Source organism: Vipera ursinii (assembly GCF_947247035.1).
Source record: "Vipera ursinii genome assembly, chromosome: 1".
Lineage (NCBI taxonomy): Eukaryota > Metazoa > Chordata > Lepidosauria > Squamata > Viperidae > Vipera > Vipera ursinii.
The window spans coordinates 175297541-175318555 of NC_139512.1; the positions used below are offsets into that span (position 1 = coordinate 175297541).

Below are 21015 nucleotides of genomic sequence, written 5' to 3' on the forward strand. Positions count from 1 at the left end.
CTGGCGTGTCCGCTGTCCTCTCTCCCCTCACTCCATCCACCTCCGATCATCGGGAGTTGTTACAGGATTATTTCTTGCCTGTTCTTGCCTTCTTACCTCCAACCTTGGTGGAGTGTTGTGCCTCAGATCTTTCTTCCATTGTCTGGGCCACCCAACTTTGATCTCTTGGCTTCTCTCCTTCTTACTGTGTGCAGACTTTTTTGTTGCTATTGATGTGCCCTTAATGCTTGGTAGGCAATTCTATGTGGCGATTAATTGCAAATTTATCCAACAACCAGGCCTCCTTGAGCAGCCGGCCTCCTTTGGAGGTGTCTTGGGCAATGGTCTGCGCCCCCGCAAAGTCGAAGGAGTGGTCATTATCAATCATATGTGTCCATACCTGTGAGTATTGCTCCTGCCTTTTGACAGCCAGCCTATGTTCGTGGATTCTGCTCTTTAGTTGTTTGACTGTCTCTCCAATGTAACTACATTGGCAGTCCTTGCACCTCACTTTATAGACCACTGATGACTTTTCTTCTTCAGGTAGCTGCTCTTTGGGGTGCATCACCTTGGCATGGAGTGTCTGGTTGGGCCAGTGTGCCATGTTAATATTGTGTGGCGCCAATACTCTGGCCCTCGCCTCCAACACTCCATTGACGTATGGAATCTTCATCCAAGTTGTATTCGCCAAGCCATTTTGTGTCCTATGGGGCACCTGGTGCCTACTGCTGGGTAGCCATTACGCCTGCATACTCAATACAGATGAGCACGTTCCTTGTCCTTGGTTTCCCTTGTGCTACAGTGTGTGTCTATACGTTTAAACAATGTTTGGATGCAGGCGATCTTATGGGCTGCTGGGTGATTACTCTTATAATGTAGCATCCTATCTGTATGTGGCCCTTTCTGGTAAACGGACGTAAATATGCCTGGGATTCGTATTTTTTAAATTATTAGGGATATCTATATATCTACAGTATATCTATATATATCTATCTACCTATCTATTGTCTGAAATCAGTCTTTATTAAAAAATCTCTTTCTATTAGGTCCTACACATCTGTACTAAAGAAAGCATAAGAATTCATACTAAGCTTTTAAATCTGCTATTTTATACCAATTTCATTTGCAGACAAGGAAGAAAAAAGTGAAATATTTCCTTAGATTGAAATAAACTAGATTTCTTGACAACAATATGCTAATTTCTATCTTCTGTTGATATAGGCCTGAATTTATTTATTTATTTATTTATTTATTTATTTATTTATTTAATTTATATACCGCCCTTCTCTCAAGAGACTCAGGGCGGTTAACAGGGCAATATGTAAAAGACAGATACAAAAGTTAAAATTATTAAAACATGATTAAACAATGCCCATAGTACAAATTTAAAATTAAAGTCATAATAACAAACCCGCCCCATCCCATCAGGCCAGGCCCGCTTCCTTAAAGAGATGGGTTTTAAGGTCGCGCCGGAAGGAGCGGAGGTCGGGCGCCATCCGGAGCTCTACCGGAAGATGGTTCCATAAGTCCGGTGCACCCACAGAGAACGCTCTCCCCCTGGGGGCCACCAGTCGGCATTCTTTGACCGGCGGCACCCTGAGGAGGCCCTCTCTGTGGGAGCGTACTGGGCGGAGGGAAGTTGACGGCGGCTGCAGGTGCTCCCCAAGGTGTTCTGGACCCATGCCATGGAGGGCTTTGTAGGTCATTACCAACACCTTGAACCTCACCCGGAAGACAACTGGCAACCAATGCAGCTCGCGGAGCAAAGGTGTAATTTGGGAGTATCGGGAGACCCCCGACACAACTCTCGCGGCTGCATTCTGTGCCAGCTGGAGCCTCCGAGTGGTCTTCAAGGGTAGCCCCATGTAGAGAGCGTTGCAGTAATCAAGACGAGAGGTCACGAGCGCATGAGTGACCGTGCGCAAGGCATCCCGGTCTAGATAGGGCCGCAACTGGCGCACCAGGCGAACCTGGGCGAACGCCCCCCTAGTTACAGCTACAATATGATCTTCTAAAGAGAGCTGTGAATCTAGGAGGACTCCCAAGTTGCGAGCCCTATCTACAGGAGGTAATGACTCACCCCCCATAATGAGGGGTGGGATATCCTGAATATCCCGGGATGCCGGTACGCACAGCCACTCCGTCTTGTCAGGGTTGAGACGAAGCCTGTTCCTCCCCATCCAGACCCGGACCGCCTCCAGGCACCGGGACATCACGTCGAGGGCATCACTGGGGTGGTTTGGGGTCGAAATGAAAAGTTGGGTATCATCAGCATACTGATGATACCCAACTCCAAAACCACGAATGATCTCACCCAGCGGTTTCATGTAGATGTTGAACAGAAGGGGCGAGAGGACCGACCCCTGAGGGACTCCACAAGCGAGAGGCCTCGTGGTCGACCTCTGCCCCCCGTCAACACCGACTGCGAACGTCCCAGGAGATAGGAGGAGAACCACTGAAGAACCGTGCCTCCCACTCCCAATCCCCTGAGACGTCGCAGCAAGATACCATGGTCGATGGTATCGAAAGCCGCTGAGAGGTCTAATAGGACTAGAACAGAGGAGTATCCTCTGTCCCGAGCCCTCCAGAGATCATTCACCAGCGCGACCAATGCCGTCTCCGTGCTGTACCCAGGCCTGAAGCCCGATTGGTACGGGTCTAGATAATCCGCTTCATCCAGGACCAGAGGGAGCTGATGCGCCACCACACTCTCAACAACCTTCGCAAGGAAGCGAAGGTTGGAGACCGGACGAAAGTTATTCAAAACAGCCGGATCCAAGGTAGGCTTCTTGAGGAGAGGTCTCACCACCGCCTCCTTCAAGGCGGCGGGAAAACTGCCCTCACTCAAAGAAGCAGCTATAACCGCCTGGAACCAGCTTCGTGTCCCCTCCCGGGCTGCATAAACCAGCCAGGAAGGGCACGGGTCCAATAAACATGTGGTGGAGCTCAGCCTCCCCATGATCCTGTCCACTTCCTCCGGAGTCACAGGATCGAACTCCTCCCAGATGACATCGACAAGATCACTCGTGTCCTGATCGTCCGATACTGCCCAGTCGGAGTCCAAACCGGTCCGAATCCGAGCGATTTTGTCCGACAGATGTTGACTAAATTCCTCGGCACGCCCCTGCAAGGGATCCTCACTGACCTCCTGGTTGAGGAGGGAGCGGGTCACCCTAAACAGGGCGGCCGGGCGATTATCTGTGGACGCGATGAGGGCAGCGAAATAGTTAGATCTCGCTACCCTCATCGCAGCGAGATAAGACCTAATATGGGTTCTTAGTCGCAATCGGTCGGATTCAGATCGGGTGGACCTCCAGACGCTCTCTAGGCCCCGTCTCCGACGCTTCATCTCCCGGAGCTCCGCGGAAAACCATGGAGCCCATTGGGATCTGCGCCGGGTCAGGGGCCGCAAGGGTACAACTCGGTCAAGTGCCTCCGTGGCCGTCCTTTCCCAGGCCTCCACTAAGGCATCCGCCGAGCTGTGAGCTGGGGAGGCAGGTGGGGCCCCCAGCGCTGCCTGAAACCTCTCAGGGTCCATTAAGCACCTGGGGCGGAACCATCTAGTTGGCTCAACAACCCCACAGTGGGGGGTGGCAAAACGGAAGACCAGCCGCAGGAGATGATGATCGGTCCATGACAGGGGCATAACAATTGGGGAGCCCCCACCAAGATCATCTAACCACCGACCAGATAAGAAAACCAAGTCAAGGGTGTAGCCTCCCTCATGGGTTGGTCCATGAATTACCTGCGTCAGGTCCATGGCCGTCATGGAAGCCATGAACTCCCGAGCTAACTCAGATACTCCTCCCAGGGATGGTAGATTGAAGTCTCCCAAAACCATTAGTTTAGGAAACTCAATCACCAGCCCTGAGAGGATATCGAGAAGCTCAGGCAGGGCTGCTGCTACGCGACTAGGCGAAAGGTACGCGAGCAGCAAGCCCAACTGCGCCCTAGGACCAAACCTCAATAAGAGAGATTTACACCCGACTATCTGAGGAACGGTGGCCTCCTGCGGACATAAGGTCTCCCTCATAACTACAGCCACTCCCCCACCCCTACCCTGAGTCCGAGGCCGGTGTAGCACCCGGAAGCCTGGTGGGCAGAGATCCCACCAGGATCTCTGGGCCCAACCAGGCTTCCGTAATGCAAGCCAGGTCCGCTTGCTCACCCTCGACTAAATCCCGGACGAGGGGAGCCTTATTAGCAACGGACCTGGCATTTAGGTACACTAGTCGGAGCTCAGGTGGCTGCACATCCCCGCTCCCAGAGCCTTGGGTCGAAGGCAGAGGGTCGGAGCGCCTCACCGCTTGGAGATAGCGGAGAGGCCCTCCCGGAGGTTGATACGGCCCTCTGATCTTACACCTGCAGCCATTCCCTATCGTCGTGGGAATTGGCATTCCCACGACCCGCTCCAGAGCTCCAGAGATGACCGACCCCGGCTCCCTCTCAACACGATCTCTACTAGGCCTGGTCTGAACAGCAGTTGGCAGAGTGCCCCCTCTCTCCAACCAACCACAACCCTCCCCCCTCCCTAACCCTACAAAAAATTTAGCTAAAAAAGTAATCAGGGGCCTCTTGTTAAATTTATATCTTAGGCCCCTGTTTCTGCCCGGCCATCTCTCAGGGTCCCAACAGTCGGACCCGTCATCAAGAGGTAAATTAAAAGGTAAGGCGGGTCGCTCCCAGGATGGGGGGGCACCTCTGAGAGCGAGTAAAACCGTGCTGGAGTATCTCAAAGCCATGGTAAAATTGGGTAATACAGCAAAAACAGACCCAGATCGAATAAATAAAAAGGGGAGGATCTTAAAAATGGAAGGGGAATATCCAGACTGCAAACCCAGCTCTTCTGCCACTAGAGCAGGGTAACCCCGGGACAATCCCCGTTCTCTCACAACGGTCAGAACCGGGGAGCAGCCTGAGATATACAGCCGGGGAGAGAGATACCGCCTAGAGCTCTCACCTCTAGGACGGAAAAGATGGAGCTCTTAACTCTTAACCACTCTCTCACAGTGGTTATACACCCGGCACCTTCCACAGCCCAGGGGGAAAGGAAAGGAGAGGACAATAGGCGAAACCAGTCAGCGAGATGGATTAGGGTAAAAACCCATAAAGTCACGGAGAATTTATTATGTGGATTTATATACTATAGTTCATAAACTAACCTTTGTTATGTCAACTACACAAATGGAGCTTACAAAATGTACATGTACAGTGGGACAAAGTATTTAGTCAGCCACCAATTGTGCAAGTTCTCCCACTTAAAAAGATGAGAGAGGCCTGTAATTTTCATCATAGGTATACCTCAACTATGAGAGACAAAATGGGGGGAAAGAATCCAGGAAATCACATTGTAGGATTTCTAATGAATTAATTCGTACATTCCTCAGTAAAATAAGTATTTGGTCACCTACAAACAAACAAGATTTCTGGCTCTCACAGACCTGTAACTTCTTCTTTAAGAGGCTCCTCTGTCCTCCACTCGTTACCTGTATGAATGGCACCTGGTTGAACTTGTTATCAGTATAAAAGACACCAGTCCACAACTTCAAACAGTCACACTCCAAACTCCACTATGGCCAAGACCAAAGAGCTGTCGAAGGACACCAGAAACAAAATTGTAGACCTGCACCATGCTGGGAAGACTGAATTTGCAATAGGCAAACAGCTTGGTGTGAAGAAATCAACTGTGGGAGCAATTATTAGAAAATGGAAGACATACAAGACCACTGATAATCTCCCTCGTTCTGGGGCTCCACGCAAGATCTCACCCCGTGGGGTCAAAATGATCACAAGAACGGTGAGCAAAAATCCCAGAACCACACGGGGGGACCTAGTGAATGACCTGAAGAGAGCTGGGACCAAAGTAACAAAGGCTACCATCAATAACACACTATGCCGCCAGGGACTCAAATCCTGCAGTGCCAGACATGTCCCCCTGCTTAAGCCAGTACATGTCTGAGCCCGTCTGAAGTTTGCTAGAGAGCATTTGGATGATCCAGAACAGGATTGGGAGAATGTCATATGGTCAGATGAAACCAAAGTAGAACTTTTTGGTAAAAACTCAATTCGTCGTGTTTAGAGGAGAAAGAATGCTGAGTTGCATCCAAAGAACACCATACCTACTGTGAAGCATGGGGGTGGAAACATCATGCTTTGGGGCTGTTTTTCTGCAAAGGGACCAGGACGACTGATCCATGTAAAGGAAAGAATGAATGAAGCCATGTATCATGAGATTTTGAGTGAAAACCTTCCATCAGCAAGGGCATTGAAGATGAAACGTGGCTGGGTCTTTCAGCATGACAATGATCCCAAACACACCGCCCGGGCAACGAAGGAGTGGCTTCGTAAGAAGCTTTTCAAGGTCCTGGAGTGGCCTAGCCAGTCTCCAGATCTCAACCCCATAGAAAACCTTTGGAGGGAGTTGAAAGTCCATTTTGCCCAGCGAGAGCCCCAAAACATCACTGCTCTAGAGGAGATCTACATGGAGGAATGGGCCAAAATACCAGCAAGTGTGTGTGCAAACCTTGTGAAGACTTACAGAAAACGTTTGACCTCTGTCATTGCCAACAAAGGGTATATAACAAAGTATTGAGATGAACTTTTGTTATTGACCAAATATTTATTTTCCACCATAATTTGCAAATAAATTCATTAGAAATCCTACAATGTGATTTCCTGGATTCTTTCCCCCCATTTTGTCTCTCATAGTTGAGGTATACCTATGATGAAAATTACAGGCCCCTCTCATCTTTTTAAGTGGGAGAACTTGCACAATTGGTGGCCGACTAAATTCTTTTTTGTCCCACTGTATGTGGTAACAATAAAAAGAGAAGTGTTTACATGTAAATTCAATGTTCTTTTAAAATTATTTTTTTAAAAAAAGGCTCACCATGTTTCTAATCCTCATAGGGCATGTTTCAGTGAAGGATTGCTTCTAAATATGGGGGCAAAACAAAAATTTAAGTTACTTTTCTGTCGTTACATATTGTTTATTTCATAAAAGCAATTCAGCTTTAAAATTTCAAAGAAGAGTTTAGAAAATGCATGAAATTACAACAGTAAATTGGATTCATCCACCATGTTAAACCAGAATCAAACCATGTTGCAGCTTAATGGGAAGTGTTAACCCAACTGGTATAAGTAAACACCAGATTTGATTTTGATCCTTAGCGTTTTGTCAATTATGAACTAGTATTAATTACACAAAAGCTTTGAGGCCTTGAGAATGGAATGGATACTTTCTGTAGTAGAATGTTAATTTGGTTTATTATTATTACAGGACTAAGTTTTTTTGTTCTTATCATTATAGAATCATTTTAAAAATCTTATTACAGAATGAGCAGCCCAGTAAAAATAAATAACATTGGGGGAAAAACTCAAGAGAACATAGCAAAGTTCCTCCACTATCTTATCCCATGTGACACAGGTCTTTAATTATCTTCCAGCCACATAACTTCCAAGTCTGAAAGAGTGTCACTTGCCACTGACTGAAGATCGGGAATAAAGTAGTAAAAATATAAGACTGTGCCCAACTTCTTTAGCAATTAATGGTTGGCCTTGAAAGGGGCTTCCAGTTGCCCATACTACAAAAGCTCAGCCCAACATCAGTAAATAGTGGAGGAAGATAGCCAATCAGGCATGGAGGAGGTGAAATCAAAACAGTTTGCTAGTGAGCAACAATACTCTGAAGCTACTAAAGGTAAATAATAAGTAGCATTGTTTTACAGCCTCACAAGCCTTCCAAAAATACAGGCCAGGTCTTTAATATTTACTATATCTTGTGTTTATTTACAGATGGATTGAATCACCTTCATAGGTATGTAGGAAATTGGTTTACTATGTAGGAATTTCAATATTATCATCCTACAAGGGGGTGTGAGTTACAGTATAAGATGGATGGTAATGAGAAATTACTAAAAAGATTAACAAAGAATTTGCTTGTTTTCCTTAACAGCAGTATCCTTACATGTACATTTTTCTCCAAAAATCACAATATGAGACGTGGTACCACATCAACTTATGAAGCAGGCAAACTTTAAAAAGGCAAAGTGAAATCTCAGCTGTTTGAGACTTCAAGGTGAACAGACTGACACAATAATTTTTTGAACGTTTCTAGTAATAGAGTTACTACAGCCAATTAACCTTAATCCTGTAAAAAGCAAAGAAGGAACTTTGGATCACTGAAAGACAGCTGAATTTATGAGAGTATAATGGTGCACTTAAGCAAACACTGGCTAGTTATGTTCTCCTACAATATACATATTGTAAAGTTTTAATTAGAACTATTAGAAAAGTTAAATACGGTAGTTGGAGATAATTTTGTGGAAAATTTCTATGGGCACATACAGTAACTCAGTTTATAGAAAGATACAGAATTTGAATGAAATTAGAAGAATAATATAGTTAATCTAATACTAGGAGATTAATAGTTATTTTTCACTAATATGAGTAAAGCTGAACCTTGGCAGAAGCTTTCTGGTAATATCACAATTTAGGCACCAGGTAACTGGCTCACATTTAAGACTGGATGAAGTGTCATGCAGTCATGTGATTGTGATTTGTTATGTTTTTTTGCCAATTTCCAGTAAAATATGTCCACTGAGGAAGGTGAATTTGCTTAACAACCATGTGCTTTGTTTAATGACCATTTGATTTGCCTAACAACCACAGTGACTCATGACAATCATAAAAATGGTCATGAAATTGGGTCCAGTCACATGGTGACCCAACTTATCATTACCATGACTAATGATCAGTGTTCCAATCCCTATTGGAGTTGTAAGTTGAGGTTACCTGTACTGTATAGCATCTTTAACTATAGCCTTGGCTTAGTTGTAACTTTGTGAACCTGACTTGGTTAGTAGATTATGGTCTGTTGCCTGCATCACCTTGTTCAGGAAACAGAAAACTCCTGAGAATACTACTGATAGCCAAGAAAACAAATAGATCACACTACAAATCAATCCAGAGTTTGCACTCCAAGTACAAATAACCAGGCTCAAATTATTATATTTTGGATACATTATATGAAGATTTAAGTTTCTTAAGAAATCTATCAGGAAGGTAGAAGGAAAAGGAATAAGAGTTTTAACTCAGTTAAAACAGGTGATAGCACACCACTGGAAGACCTGAAAGGGCAGATTGGGGGCAGATTGTCCCAGAGAAAGTCTATTTAGCTGCTGTGATTCAACACTGACTTAAGGATACATAATCAAATAAAAGTCAAAGATTCAGATCTAAACCTTTATTTCAGTCATTGGGTAGCATAGCAGTATACAATCAACCCAACAGACTGTTGTTAGAACAGTCAAAATCAGAAACACAGGACTGAAATATGAGCTGTCAGGTAGCCAAATAAGAAAAAAAAGTTTCCTCCAATACTATCAAGATTAAAATAATGGCTATTGTTATTCTAATTCCCTTTAAATCTACATGCCTATAAATTTGTGTTTAGACCTAAGTCCTAAGAGATGTAAACAGAGAAGAAAGGCTTAAATCTAAAATTTCCATTTTATGAAGCTGGAGGCGCAATCACTTTAGTAGTAATATAAAGAAATTTGGCAGTCTCAAAAAAGATAGGCTCTAATGCACTCATGCGCTCGTGGCCTCTCGTCTGGACTACTGCAACGCTCTCTACATGGGGCTGCCCTTGAGGACCACCCGGAAGCTCCAACTGGTACAGAATGCAGCCGCGAGAGTTGTGTTGGGAGTCTCCCGATACTCCCACGTTACACCTTTGCTCCGTGAGCTGCATTGGTTACCAGTTGCCTTCTGGGTGAGATTCAAGGTACTAGTAATGGTGTTCAAAGCCCTCCATGGCAGGGGGCCGGAGTACCTCAGGGAACACCTGCTGCCGGCATCAAGCTCCCTGCGCCCTGTGCGTTCCCACAGAGAGGGCCTCCTCAGGGTGCCACCGATCAGAGAATGTCGATTGGTGGCCCCCAGGGGGAGCTCCTTCTCTGTGGGCGCTCCGGAGCTATGGAATCAGTTACCGGTAGAGCTCCGGATGGCGCCCGATCTTCACTCCTTTCGTCGCGATCTCAAGACGTTTTTGTTTGTACAAGCCGCCTAGCCTGATGGGGATTGGTGGGGTTTTTTATTTTTGTATTCTTAATTTTATCTTTGGGGTTTTATAATTGTATATCAATTGTTTTAAAATTGGGCAATTATTTAATTTCCTTTTAATATTTGTATTTTGTATTTTACTCTTGCCCTGTGAACCGCCCTGAGTCCTCAGGGAGAAGGGCGGTATAGAAATATTATTAAATTAAATTAAATTAAATAAGAGATGTGTTTAAAGTAAATCAGTATGCTTTGTGTTATGTACGGGGATGAATGAAACAAAAGCTGCGGCTCACTGACTCCCATCAGGTGGCACTGTACTATGTCGGGATTGGCTGGATAGTGCACGGCGGGAAAACCAAATAAAGGGATTGCCTGCGAGCATACCTGGCCAGGTATATAAGGGGCACCGGTAACCTCTATTGTTCCGTTCAGTACTCCCACTAATAAAGAGCTGCCATGCTGAACCTTTTGTCCGTCATATTGCCATGCGGCCGAGAACCCACTACACAATAGTGGTGACGAAGGTGGGATCCTGTTTCTCCTGAGGAGATGAAGTCACTAAGGATCAGAGGAAAGAGGCATCTTTCCCCGAACCATCTACGGCCAGCCAAGCGAGCGCTTGCGGTCAAAGCGGAGAAACAGGACACAACATGGCGCAATTCGGACAGGTTCCGCCGTTCGACACCCGTCAGCCTGAGAGATGGGCTTCACACCTGAGCCAGGTAGAAGCGTTCCTGCGGGCTAACCGGATCACCGACAACACTCAAAAAGCAGCAGCCCTGACCTGTTTGAGTGGCCCAGCGATCCACGATCTGGCCGTTAACCTGTGCACGCCGATGGAGATCGAGAATGCGTCATACAAGGACATCGTAGAGAAGTTGAACAACCACTTTAAGCCGCGAATGTCTGAACTGGCTTGGCGAGATCAGTTCGAGCAGTGGTGCCAACGGCCAGGTAAGTCGGCTTCTGAATTTATCGCAGCCCTGCGGGAAGCCGCTCACCTGTGCAAATTTAGCAACCTAGAAGAAAGGCTGCAAGATCGCATGGTGTGTGGGCTTCAGGACAAATGGCTGCAGCAGCGACTGTATGCCCGGCTGACTATCGCACTCCAAGATGCTCAGGATGAGATCTTGGCCAGCGAAGCCGCCAGTGGAGCAGTCAATGTGACCAAGCCCAACCCAGCAGCCCAGCGGGTTCCATTCATTCCGGAGAGGCTGCAAACGGCAAAAGCAGGGGCGCGTTGGAGGAGGCTGAGATTGATGCAATACTTCAAAAGCAAGGAAGACATCACACGCGGCGCGACAACAATGGAAGCCAGTAGAAGCCCACAATGGCCAACAAATATACCAAATGTACCGGCTGCAACTGCAGAGAAACCGTCCAAAAGTGTGCCAGTTGCAGAGGAAATCATCTGAGAGCGACCTGCAAATTCCGAACCGCAAAGTGCCGGTCCTGCAGCAAGATGGGGCACATTGCAGCCGTCTGCCGGAATCGCACGTGGGACAGCCTGTATGAACTTCAATTGATGGACGCGTGGCCAAAAGGTACTGAGTCCCCTCAGCTCACCTCTACCAATTTTTTCGAGAGTAGGAAGACCGTGTCTCACACAGAGATCCACCAGTTGCTAACACCAAAAATCAAATTAGAGGTCTGCTTGCAAGGTGTACCTTGCAAGATGGAACTCAACTCTAGGTCCACAGTCTCCATAATTTCTTATGAGACATATAAAGCAGTTTGCAGCCAGAGCAAACGGTGGGCTCCATTGAAGCCCACCAGCATTCAGTTATCCAATTTCCAGCATGCCCCTATTAAGGTCAGGGCAAAGGCCACCATGTTAGTGGGGTTCAAGGAGTTCCAGGGTCCCTTGGACGTCCTGGTAGCCGAGGGCAGGAGAACCAGTTTAGTAGGGCTGAATTGGTTTGGGGCTCTGGGAATAGGGATCTCAGGGATCCATAACACTTCCCAGTCCAAAAGCCTCGAATCCGTCTGCAAAACGTTTGCAGACGTATTCGATGGCAAGCTTGGTAAATATGCAGGGCCCCCCATTAAATTTAAGCTGAACCCTAATGTCCTTCCCATGAGAATTAAGGCACGAAGAGTCCCCTTCGCTCTCAAGCACAAGATTGAGAGCGAATTGGACAAATTAGTGGACCAGGGGGTGTTAGAACCAGTAGAAGGGGGAGAGTGGGAGACTCCAATACTCACCCCACTTAAAGCTAACGGGGAGGTTAGAATTTGTGCGGATTATAAGGCCACGGTGAACCGGGCCCTGAATCCACACGCTTACCCGGTTCCGACGGTAAGGCACGGCCTCTCCTCACTCCAGGGCGGCGCCATCTTTGCCAAGCTCGATCTGGCACAAGCGTATCAGCAACTCCCGGTTACCAGGGAAATGGCAGACGCTCAGACAATTGTTACACACAGAGGAGCCTTCAGAGTTAACCGTTTGCAGTTCGGTGTCTCTGTAGCTCCTGGAATATTTCAGGAGGTGATAGAGAGGACTCCCGAAGGGCATACCTGAAGTATGCCCTTACTTTGATGATGTCCTTATTGCTGGAGATTCTGAAGAGGTCCTGGCTGACAGGCTGCAGGCTGTTTTAAGCAGATTCCGCTCTGCAGGGTTAAAACTAAAAAAGGATAAATGCAGCATTGGAGTGGCATCCACTGAGTTCCTGGGGTTTAGAATTGATGCCAAAGGAATTCACCCTACTGATTCCAAGGTAAGAGCAATTAAGATGGCTCCAACTCCTAAAAACAAAGCTGAATTGCAAGCTTTCCTGGGGTTACTTAATTTTTATCATGCTTTCTTGCCCCACAAAGCAGCAATTGCTGAGCCTTTACACAGGCTCTTAGACAAGAAAACTCCATGGAATTGGACCAAGGTCCACGAGCATAGTTTCCAAAATCTAAAAGACCTATTGTCCTATAATTCAACTATCACACACTTTATAGAAAACAAACCCATCTGCATCGCATGTGATGCATCCCCCTATGGAGTGGTTGCGGTCCTAAGTCACATGGAGGACAACGGGGAGCAGAGACCCATTGCTTATTACTCCCGAACACTGTCAAGGGCAGAGAGGAACTATGCCCAAATAGATTAAGGAGGCTCTGGCAATAGTGACGGGAGTCAAAAAATTTCATGACTACTTATATGGCAGGGAATTCACTATTTTCATGGATCATAAGCCGCTGCTGGGGTTGTTCACGACTGACAGACAAACCCCACAAATCCTATCCCCCAGGATGCTGAGGTGGTCCATGTTCCTATCTGCATACTCGTGTAAACTGGTACACAAACCAGGAAAGAACATGGGCCATGCGGATGGATTAAGCAGGTTACCAGTAGCCACTGCAGAGCCGGATCCAGCACCTGCTGAACAGATAATGGCCATCCAGGATCTACCAGAATGTCCGCTCCACGCTAAGGACATTGCTGCTGGTACCACAGCTGACAAGGTCATGAGCAGGGTACAGGCATGGGTAGCTTCAGGGTGGCAAGAGAAGAGTCCAGGCCCAGAATTTCAGGCATTCTTAATGAGGAGGCATGAGTTGTCTTATAAGGGATGCCTATTGTGGGGGAGCACGGTCATAATTCCTGAGAAACTTAGGGATAGAGTTTTACAGTCACTGCATGAGGGACACCCTGGCATAGTCAGGATGAAGGTGTTAGCCAGGAGTTACTTGTGGTGGCCTGGCCTTGATAAGGCTATAGAGGAACCGGGATGTTACACATACCAAAGGTCAAGGCCAGAACAGCCGTACGCACTGGTACACAAGTGGGAGGTGACACACAAACCGTGGTCTAGAGTACACGTTGATGATGCGGGCCCTTTTCAAGGTCAGATTTTCCTAGTGGTAGTTGACAGCTACTCAAAATGGCTAGAGGTAGTACCAGTTACTAGCATGACCACGGCCAAGACGGTCCAGGTGCTCAGGGAATTCTTTGCTATGCATGGCCTGCCTGATGTGATAGTTTCAGATAATGGCCCGCAATTCACATCTGCTGATTTCCAGGGTTTCACGAGGACCAACTTGATTAGACACGTCACCTCCGCACCCTTCCACCCGTCATCCAACGGGCAAACAGAATGTATGGTGAGGACGACAAAGGACGCATTAAGATGCATCATCAGTGGAGACTGGCACCAAAGGTTGGCCCAATTCCTTCTTGCACAACATACCACACCGTGTACAACCACTGGTAAGAGTCCTGCAGAACTGCATTGGGGCAGACGGCTCATCACTAAGTTGGACAGACTCCACCCGGACAGAGTGGCCACAGAGGCGAAACAACCCTTCCCCACCAGGGAACTACACACTGGCAATCTGGTTTGGGTCAGAAACTATGGGCTGGGACATGTGTGGATTCAGGGGGTGGTGGTTGATAGAATGGGGCCTTTGTCTTACATTGTAGAGGTGGAGGGGGGCCGTCAGGTCAGACGACACATAGACCAAATCAGGAAGCGGGCTCCTGAAAGGTCACAGGTTGACCGGCCCACCCAACCAAAAACAATGGGTTCTGGAATGGAGGAAGATCTCACGGACACTGAACTGATACCAAAGAGTTCGGGCAGGGCTGAACAACAACAAGAACAACAGGCCCTGGCCCACCAGGACAATGTGGTTGTTAAGCCCCAGAGCCAGGACTCAATTTATAACGAGGCTGTCCAGGAAGGGGAGCAACCCCTGAGACGGTCACCCAGGGTTCATAGGCCACCTGCCTATTTGGAGGACTATGTAAGGACGTAAGGAAGGTCTTGACGTGTCTAATCATCACTAGTGAAATATGTGTTTAGGAAAAAATTGTTTATTGTTTGTTATTATGGGGGAAGGGGTGTTATGTACGGGGATGAATGAAACAAAAGCTGCGGCTCACTGACTCCATCAGGTGGCGCTGTACTATGTCGAGATTGGCTGGATAGCGCGCGGCGGGAAAACCAAATAAAGGGATTGGCCGCGAGCATACCTGGCCAGGTATATAAGGGGCATCGGTAACCTCTATTGTTCCGTTCAGTACTCCCACTAATAAAGAGCTGCCATGCCGAACCTTTTGTCCATCATATTGCCATGCGGCCGAGAACCCACTACACAATAGTTTGGGTATTTTATCAAACAAGGGAAAATAAAATAGATTCTACTATCCTTATAAAATTAGCAATGCAAAAGCATAGCAGATTCTCCATTGTTTATATCACATGGACCTAATCAAAAGTTGGAAGTCTGAACCAAACTGAAGGAAAAAATAATAATCTTGTGCTTTAAAACTTGACAGAAAAAATATGAGATTTGTAGGAAATTGTTTAAAAAATGACATGCAATTAAAAGCACTATATAGTACTTGTATCAACTGTCATTATGAAAAAACAACTGCAAGTTAATTTCTCCAAAACCACTTAACAGAATATATGCTTTACAACGCTTTGTCTTGCAGCATAATTATGTGGAACAGCTTTTATATTAAACTTACCTGAATAACTTCATAAAGGTGCATAGTTACATTCCCAAACAGCCTTGGAAAGTCTTTTGGACCTTCAAAGCCCACCAACTCTAAAACAATCCTATTCCTAGGATCACTTTTCTGCTTTGGAACCTGAAAATCAATATGTAGCAAACATATTTACTATGAAAAAACAAAAAGAAAACATGCATCAATAATTTGATTGACAACCACCTGTTCTTGGAGCTCCCTTTGGGCTTCTACTTAAAAAAAGTTTTAAGAACCTCTGTCTTTTCTCTAGTTATAGGTTGTTGGTTTTTGATCAAAAAAGCAATGTGCAGTGACACTTCAGGGAACTGTTTTCTCCATAATCCAGTCTCCCTAAAAAGGGGGAAGAAGAAAGGGTGTGCAGCATTTGGGAGAAATTCTGTTGTCCACAACTCGAGTAAGTTTTGGTTTATCAGGTGTAGAGAAATATTGATGACTGTTCTCAAGTAGTTAGTTCAACTTTGTCTAGGCAGGAGCTAAAGAATTAGGTAGGGCTGTGCTTTTGAACTCCATAACTGTAAAGGTGAAGAATGGATAAAAATCTGCATATCATTCTCGCAAAAGCTGGTGGGTGCCAACCGTAAAGGAAAAAAATGGGGGATTCAATTGTGGAAGACTTATATAGTCATAAATATCCACAGTCAAAATGTCAATACCACTGCAAAGTTATATACTACTCATATATTGTTCTAGCATATTATAGTATTACAGTATTGTTCAGTTCAGTGCTTTTTTTGTAAAAGAAAAATGCCGGAACTCACACGTCATACAACCCGCCTTGCCTACCATACAAGGTTCCATCCAAAAAAGGTGCCGGAACTCCGTTCTGAGCGTTCTATGACAAAAAAAGCCCTGGTTCAGATAATTCTTTACTACCTTCCCTGAAAGTAAGGCCTACCCCCAAAATAATCCCTAGCTTGATTTTTTGGGGTGGGCCTAATTTAAGCCCTAACCCAAAAATAAGCCCTGGTTTTGGGGTGAAGCACACACTTAAAAATCAAGCTAAGGTGGGGGTGGGGTGTGTGGATGTGCCCTATGTGCCCTGCACTCACTTACCTTGCAGCCAGGCCTCTCCTCGCCGGCCCACTTCTTCTGAGGCATTTTCTGCAGCCAGGCCTGCATTTCTCGGTCCTGAAGGCTTGTGCAGCCAAGAACCAAGCTATAGATTCAATCCATAGCTCAGTTCTGCAAGACATCTGCAGCCGAGGACTGAGCTATGGATTGAATCAGTATTCGACTGCATAGGCCTTCTGGAAAGACGTGACTGAAAAGTGCAAGCTGGAATGCAGTTGCAGAATGAAGCTGTTCCTTCAGCCCCAGAAGAAGTGGACAGGCTGAGCTGGGCTGTCGGTGCCAGAGGTAAGACATCCCCCCAAAATAAGACCTGGTACCTCTTGGAGACAAAAAAAGACCTGATCTTATTTTGGGGGAAACACAGTATTAGCTAAAGGCAAAGTTATTTTTTTCATATAGGTATTTAATAGAGCACTATACTAGTCACCAAGATCCTCCTGTAATTATTCAATAGAAATCCTGTTTAGTAAACTGCCTAGCAACATTAATTATTCCTCCCTGTGTTTGAGGATATGAATTAGATGAACGGATTATCTGGACCAGCTGAATAGATTCACAGTTGCCCACAATCTGATTTCTTCTTTATTTCTATAATGAAATATCACTATATCACTGGGCAGTCTCATATTCACTAGATATTTCTGCAATACTTCCCAGGTTCTTACCATTAGCCAAACTGGCCAAAGCTAGTCCAAATTAAAACCCAGTGTATAAGGGGGAGGGGAGGAGATAAAAAATGACAAATACTGTAGATGTTATGATGCGACAAAGTACGATCTATGACTGATGAACTTGTGTATGAAACTGGAGTGCAAATAGGGTCAATTTGACATCTTGTCATCACACTGCAATTTCCATGTTGTTATTGCAATTAGTAATGCCCATATTCAGGGCATGAGGGTGTCTTCCTATTATAGTAGCATTTAAAAAGAAGAAGAAGAAAAAAGTAACACCTTCGATTTACAGGAACATAAATTTGTAGTGGAGCAATTGAAAAAAATCTGTTCAAATAATAATTAATGGGTTAATTAATTATTAATTATTTTCATTTACTATGAAAAAATGCATGTCACCAGATTTGCTACCAAGCTATATGTAGATTTTCATATAAAGTATTTTATGGCTGATGGAAAAGATAATTGTATAAAAAAGAATAAACATGTAAACATACAAGAAAAGAATAAACAAACATACCTTTACAGAAAAATATCTCACGTCTCCAAAATAGATTGTATTCATCTTCCTGGTTCTGAAGTGTGCTCTGTACATTTGGGGGTTTGTGCATTTCATGATTTTATCAATACTAATACGAATCAATAAGTACGTGTCACGTTTAACATTGACTGTGAGAGCTCAATGTTAAGGAAGCAGACCTTTCTGGTCAGAAAATTACAGTAAAGCAAGATGACTACGCAAGAGTCTTAGAAGATTTCAGAGCATGCTATAATTAGATTAGATAATTAGATTTCTATATATGACAGGACCTGAAAACTTGGCTCTTCGAGCTGTCTGGCCCAGACTGAGGGGTTTTAATTTTAATTGGGTTTTAGTTTTAAATTTCGGGGACTTGAATTAATTGTTTTAACTGATTTTAATTTTTGTATGTTATGCTTTTAATTTTCCCTGTAAACCGCCCTGAGTCCTACGGGAATAGGGCGGTATATAAATTTAATAAAATAAATAAATATATATATTAAATTCTGACTTACAGGAATGTAGAATACAGTCTAAAAAGAAAACAAATAGATGTTTTAATCTGATTTCTAGTGTTATGTGGTGCAGCATGTAAGGAGTATTTCCAAATTTGGTTTAAACAATAGCTGTATTCACAGATCATACTAAGTACTAAGCTATGGTTTATTGAACAAGCCAGAAACCTAGGACTGTCGTGGTGTATCTGGTCTGTGAAAATCCAGAGAAAAAATCTACCTTGGCAGAAAAGAGAAATAGAAAACTTTAATACTTTGCTGCTATCTCTCATTGTCTGCATTGATTGTCTGCTGCCTTAAACAAACCATTGTCAGTCTTTTCAAATAAGAAAGCTGAATGAAGTAAATTCCTGGTTTGTTGCCCTGCACATTTTGGATTAACAAGAAGTTTTGACAAGGTGCTAAATAATCTAGGAAACTACAAAAAACACAATCGGAATCAGCCATGGTTGTGATTAATGACCAACAAACCTAGTTTAAAACTAAAACATGGGTTACTTAATGTATATTAAGGAATTAAACTACTGATGTTTGAAAGGAAGCAACAGGACTACTACTATTTTTAAGTACTGTCAGAAGAATAATTTGGGGTTCCAACTTGAGCTGGAGTTGCGCAAGAATAAATAAAAATTAGATCCAGATAGCTGTGAGGAAAGAAGAAATATTTATTCCTAAAAGCAAAATGTTTGCCTTTGGGGCAGCTGCAAAAAATTGGGGTACAGCGATGCAGTTTAAATAAGAGAGCTTGTCCTGGGTGTAGAAGTGTCTACATGTTGATTCTTAGGGTGACACTTGAGGTGCATGGATGTCTGTAGGTATGTGTCATCTATGATGTTTATTCTTGTGAAAATGCAGTTCTGCTGGGAGATATAATTTAATTATTTGTCTTTACAGACCTCCTTAGATATATGGATTAGGTCTGGGTCTTTTATTTTGGGGTTTGAGGAAGTCTGAGTAAAAGATTTCCCCCCCCCCCACATTTGCTATTTTTATTTGATTAATTTAGTTTCAGCTTGACTCAACTATCTAGTGGAGACGCTGATTCTTAGCTCATTGTGTTTTAAAGGAAGATAGAAACAGTATAAAGAATAAAATATATTTCGATATAAAATTTCTCACAGTACATTAAACAAGAGCCTATGTAATATTTTTTGAAGACCGGGGAAAAACTTGAATTTTGCAGGAAAATACACTATCTACATGTCTATTTATCAAAGCTGTTTTTAAAAAAATGCCTCAAATGTATTCTGTATTCACTATAATGTTGTGAGCTTGTCAACAATGATATGTATAATTTATAGTCTAATCTTGATTGCCTTTCGGGTAGATATATCCTGCTGCTTCTATTGCACCACGTGTCTAGAACTACAACAACATTGATACCATATTCATGAACTTCTCACATCACGTCTAGTTCTAAGAAAGTGTAGTTGTTATTCAGCTATTATACAAGCAACTGAAAAAAGATACATTTGGAGGTGAAATCTTTGCACTGTTTCACATTAATTGCCAGCAAACCTGCCTGTTGAAATAGTAAATATCTAATTACCATTATATTCATTTCATTATAAAATCACATACAAACCTGAAAAGTGTATTTAACTGTCAGCATTTTGAGTTGAGAAATTGCTACTGTAGTTAGTACTGTACTATCAAAATACCAGCATATGGTCTGAGCCTATTTAGCATATATTAGAATATTTTGACTTAGAATCATAGGGTTGGAAGTCTCCTTGTCCAACCCTCTGTGAGGGCAGGAATCCTCATACTATCTCAAATAGGTGTCCAATGTTTTCCTGAAAACCTCACAGCTTCAAGAGCCCAGCTATTCACTGCTTAATAGTTTTTATGGCCAGAAACCCCTTCCTTATTTCAAGACGTGCTGTACCAGAACATACAGATCATAAGGGAATACTAAGACTGCAGTACATTATATCTCCATCATAGGCAGATATGCTAAGATAGTATATGGAACAATACAGCCTTGTTTGGGTTGACTCAATTCCTGGGGCTTTGGACACATTGTGCAGTTTTCTTGGCAACTTTGCAGAAGTGGTTTGCCACTGCCACCTTCAGGGTTATGTTTTAGACTTCACACATTGGTTTCTAATTGTGATATTCGCATATGCAGGTATTGGGAGGCCTGACTCTGCAGAACTTTTTACAGAACTCACTAGTCTCCTGGCTTCTAGCCTGGTGCCTTAACCAATAAACCAAACTGGGTTTTTTGAACCCAAACAAAATTAGCTAAGTGCTGCCAGTTGCTGAGATCCAATGCACAGGCCACCAATGTTTGTAATTAATTCTAGCATATAAGTTTTAAACTTTTAGGACAAGAATAGGTTTCTACAACAGATGTGATGTTTCACAATGACATCTCCCATTAGTCATTAAAATATATTTGCAATCTTAAAGCAGCTGATTAGCAATAAAATGCAATACATTACAATGAAACAAAGCTTTAATTACATACCACGTCACCACAAGGAATTAAATTATGGGTGTCAGCAGACATGTGAATTGTTGACTCTTCATTTATCTTCTGATTTTTCATCAACATCTATGAAAAAAGGTAAATTAGGCTCTGTAAGCTGGACAAATCATAGTTATTAGAACCTGAAAACAAAACGTAACAAGGAAAAGTGCTAAAAATCAGGCTGAAAAGCCATGACTTGTAAGGAAACTCCTTGCAGCTTGTCC

The 21015-nt window shown here is 44.1% G+C and overlaps 1 protein-coding gene across 1 annotated transcript in view; it reads right to left on the reverse strand.

Moving 5' to 3' along the window:
- The window catches only part of LOC310644068 (cation channel sperm-associated targeting subunit tau-like), a gene marked incomplete at its 3' end in the record, with an annotated part of 31132 nt that overhangs the window by 5165 nt on the left and 4952 nt on the right, over nucleotides 1-21015 (reverse strand). Inside the window, exons 2-6 of the mRNA XM_083368832.1 lie at nucleotides 20789-20875; nucleotides 19786-19837; nucleotides 17801-17949; nucleotides 15515-15637; nucleotides 6869-6913 (exon numbers count right to left, since the gene is read on the reverse strand). Coding sequence (XP_083224958.1) covers nucleotides 6869-6913; nucleotides 15515-15637; nucleotides 17801-17949; nucleotides 19786-19837; nucleotides 20789-20875 — 456 coding nt within the window. The remainder of the gene's footprint in view (nucleotides 1-6868; nucleotides 6914-15514; nucleotides 15638-17800; nucleotides 17950-19785; nucleotides 19838-20788; nucleotides 20876-21015) is intronic.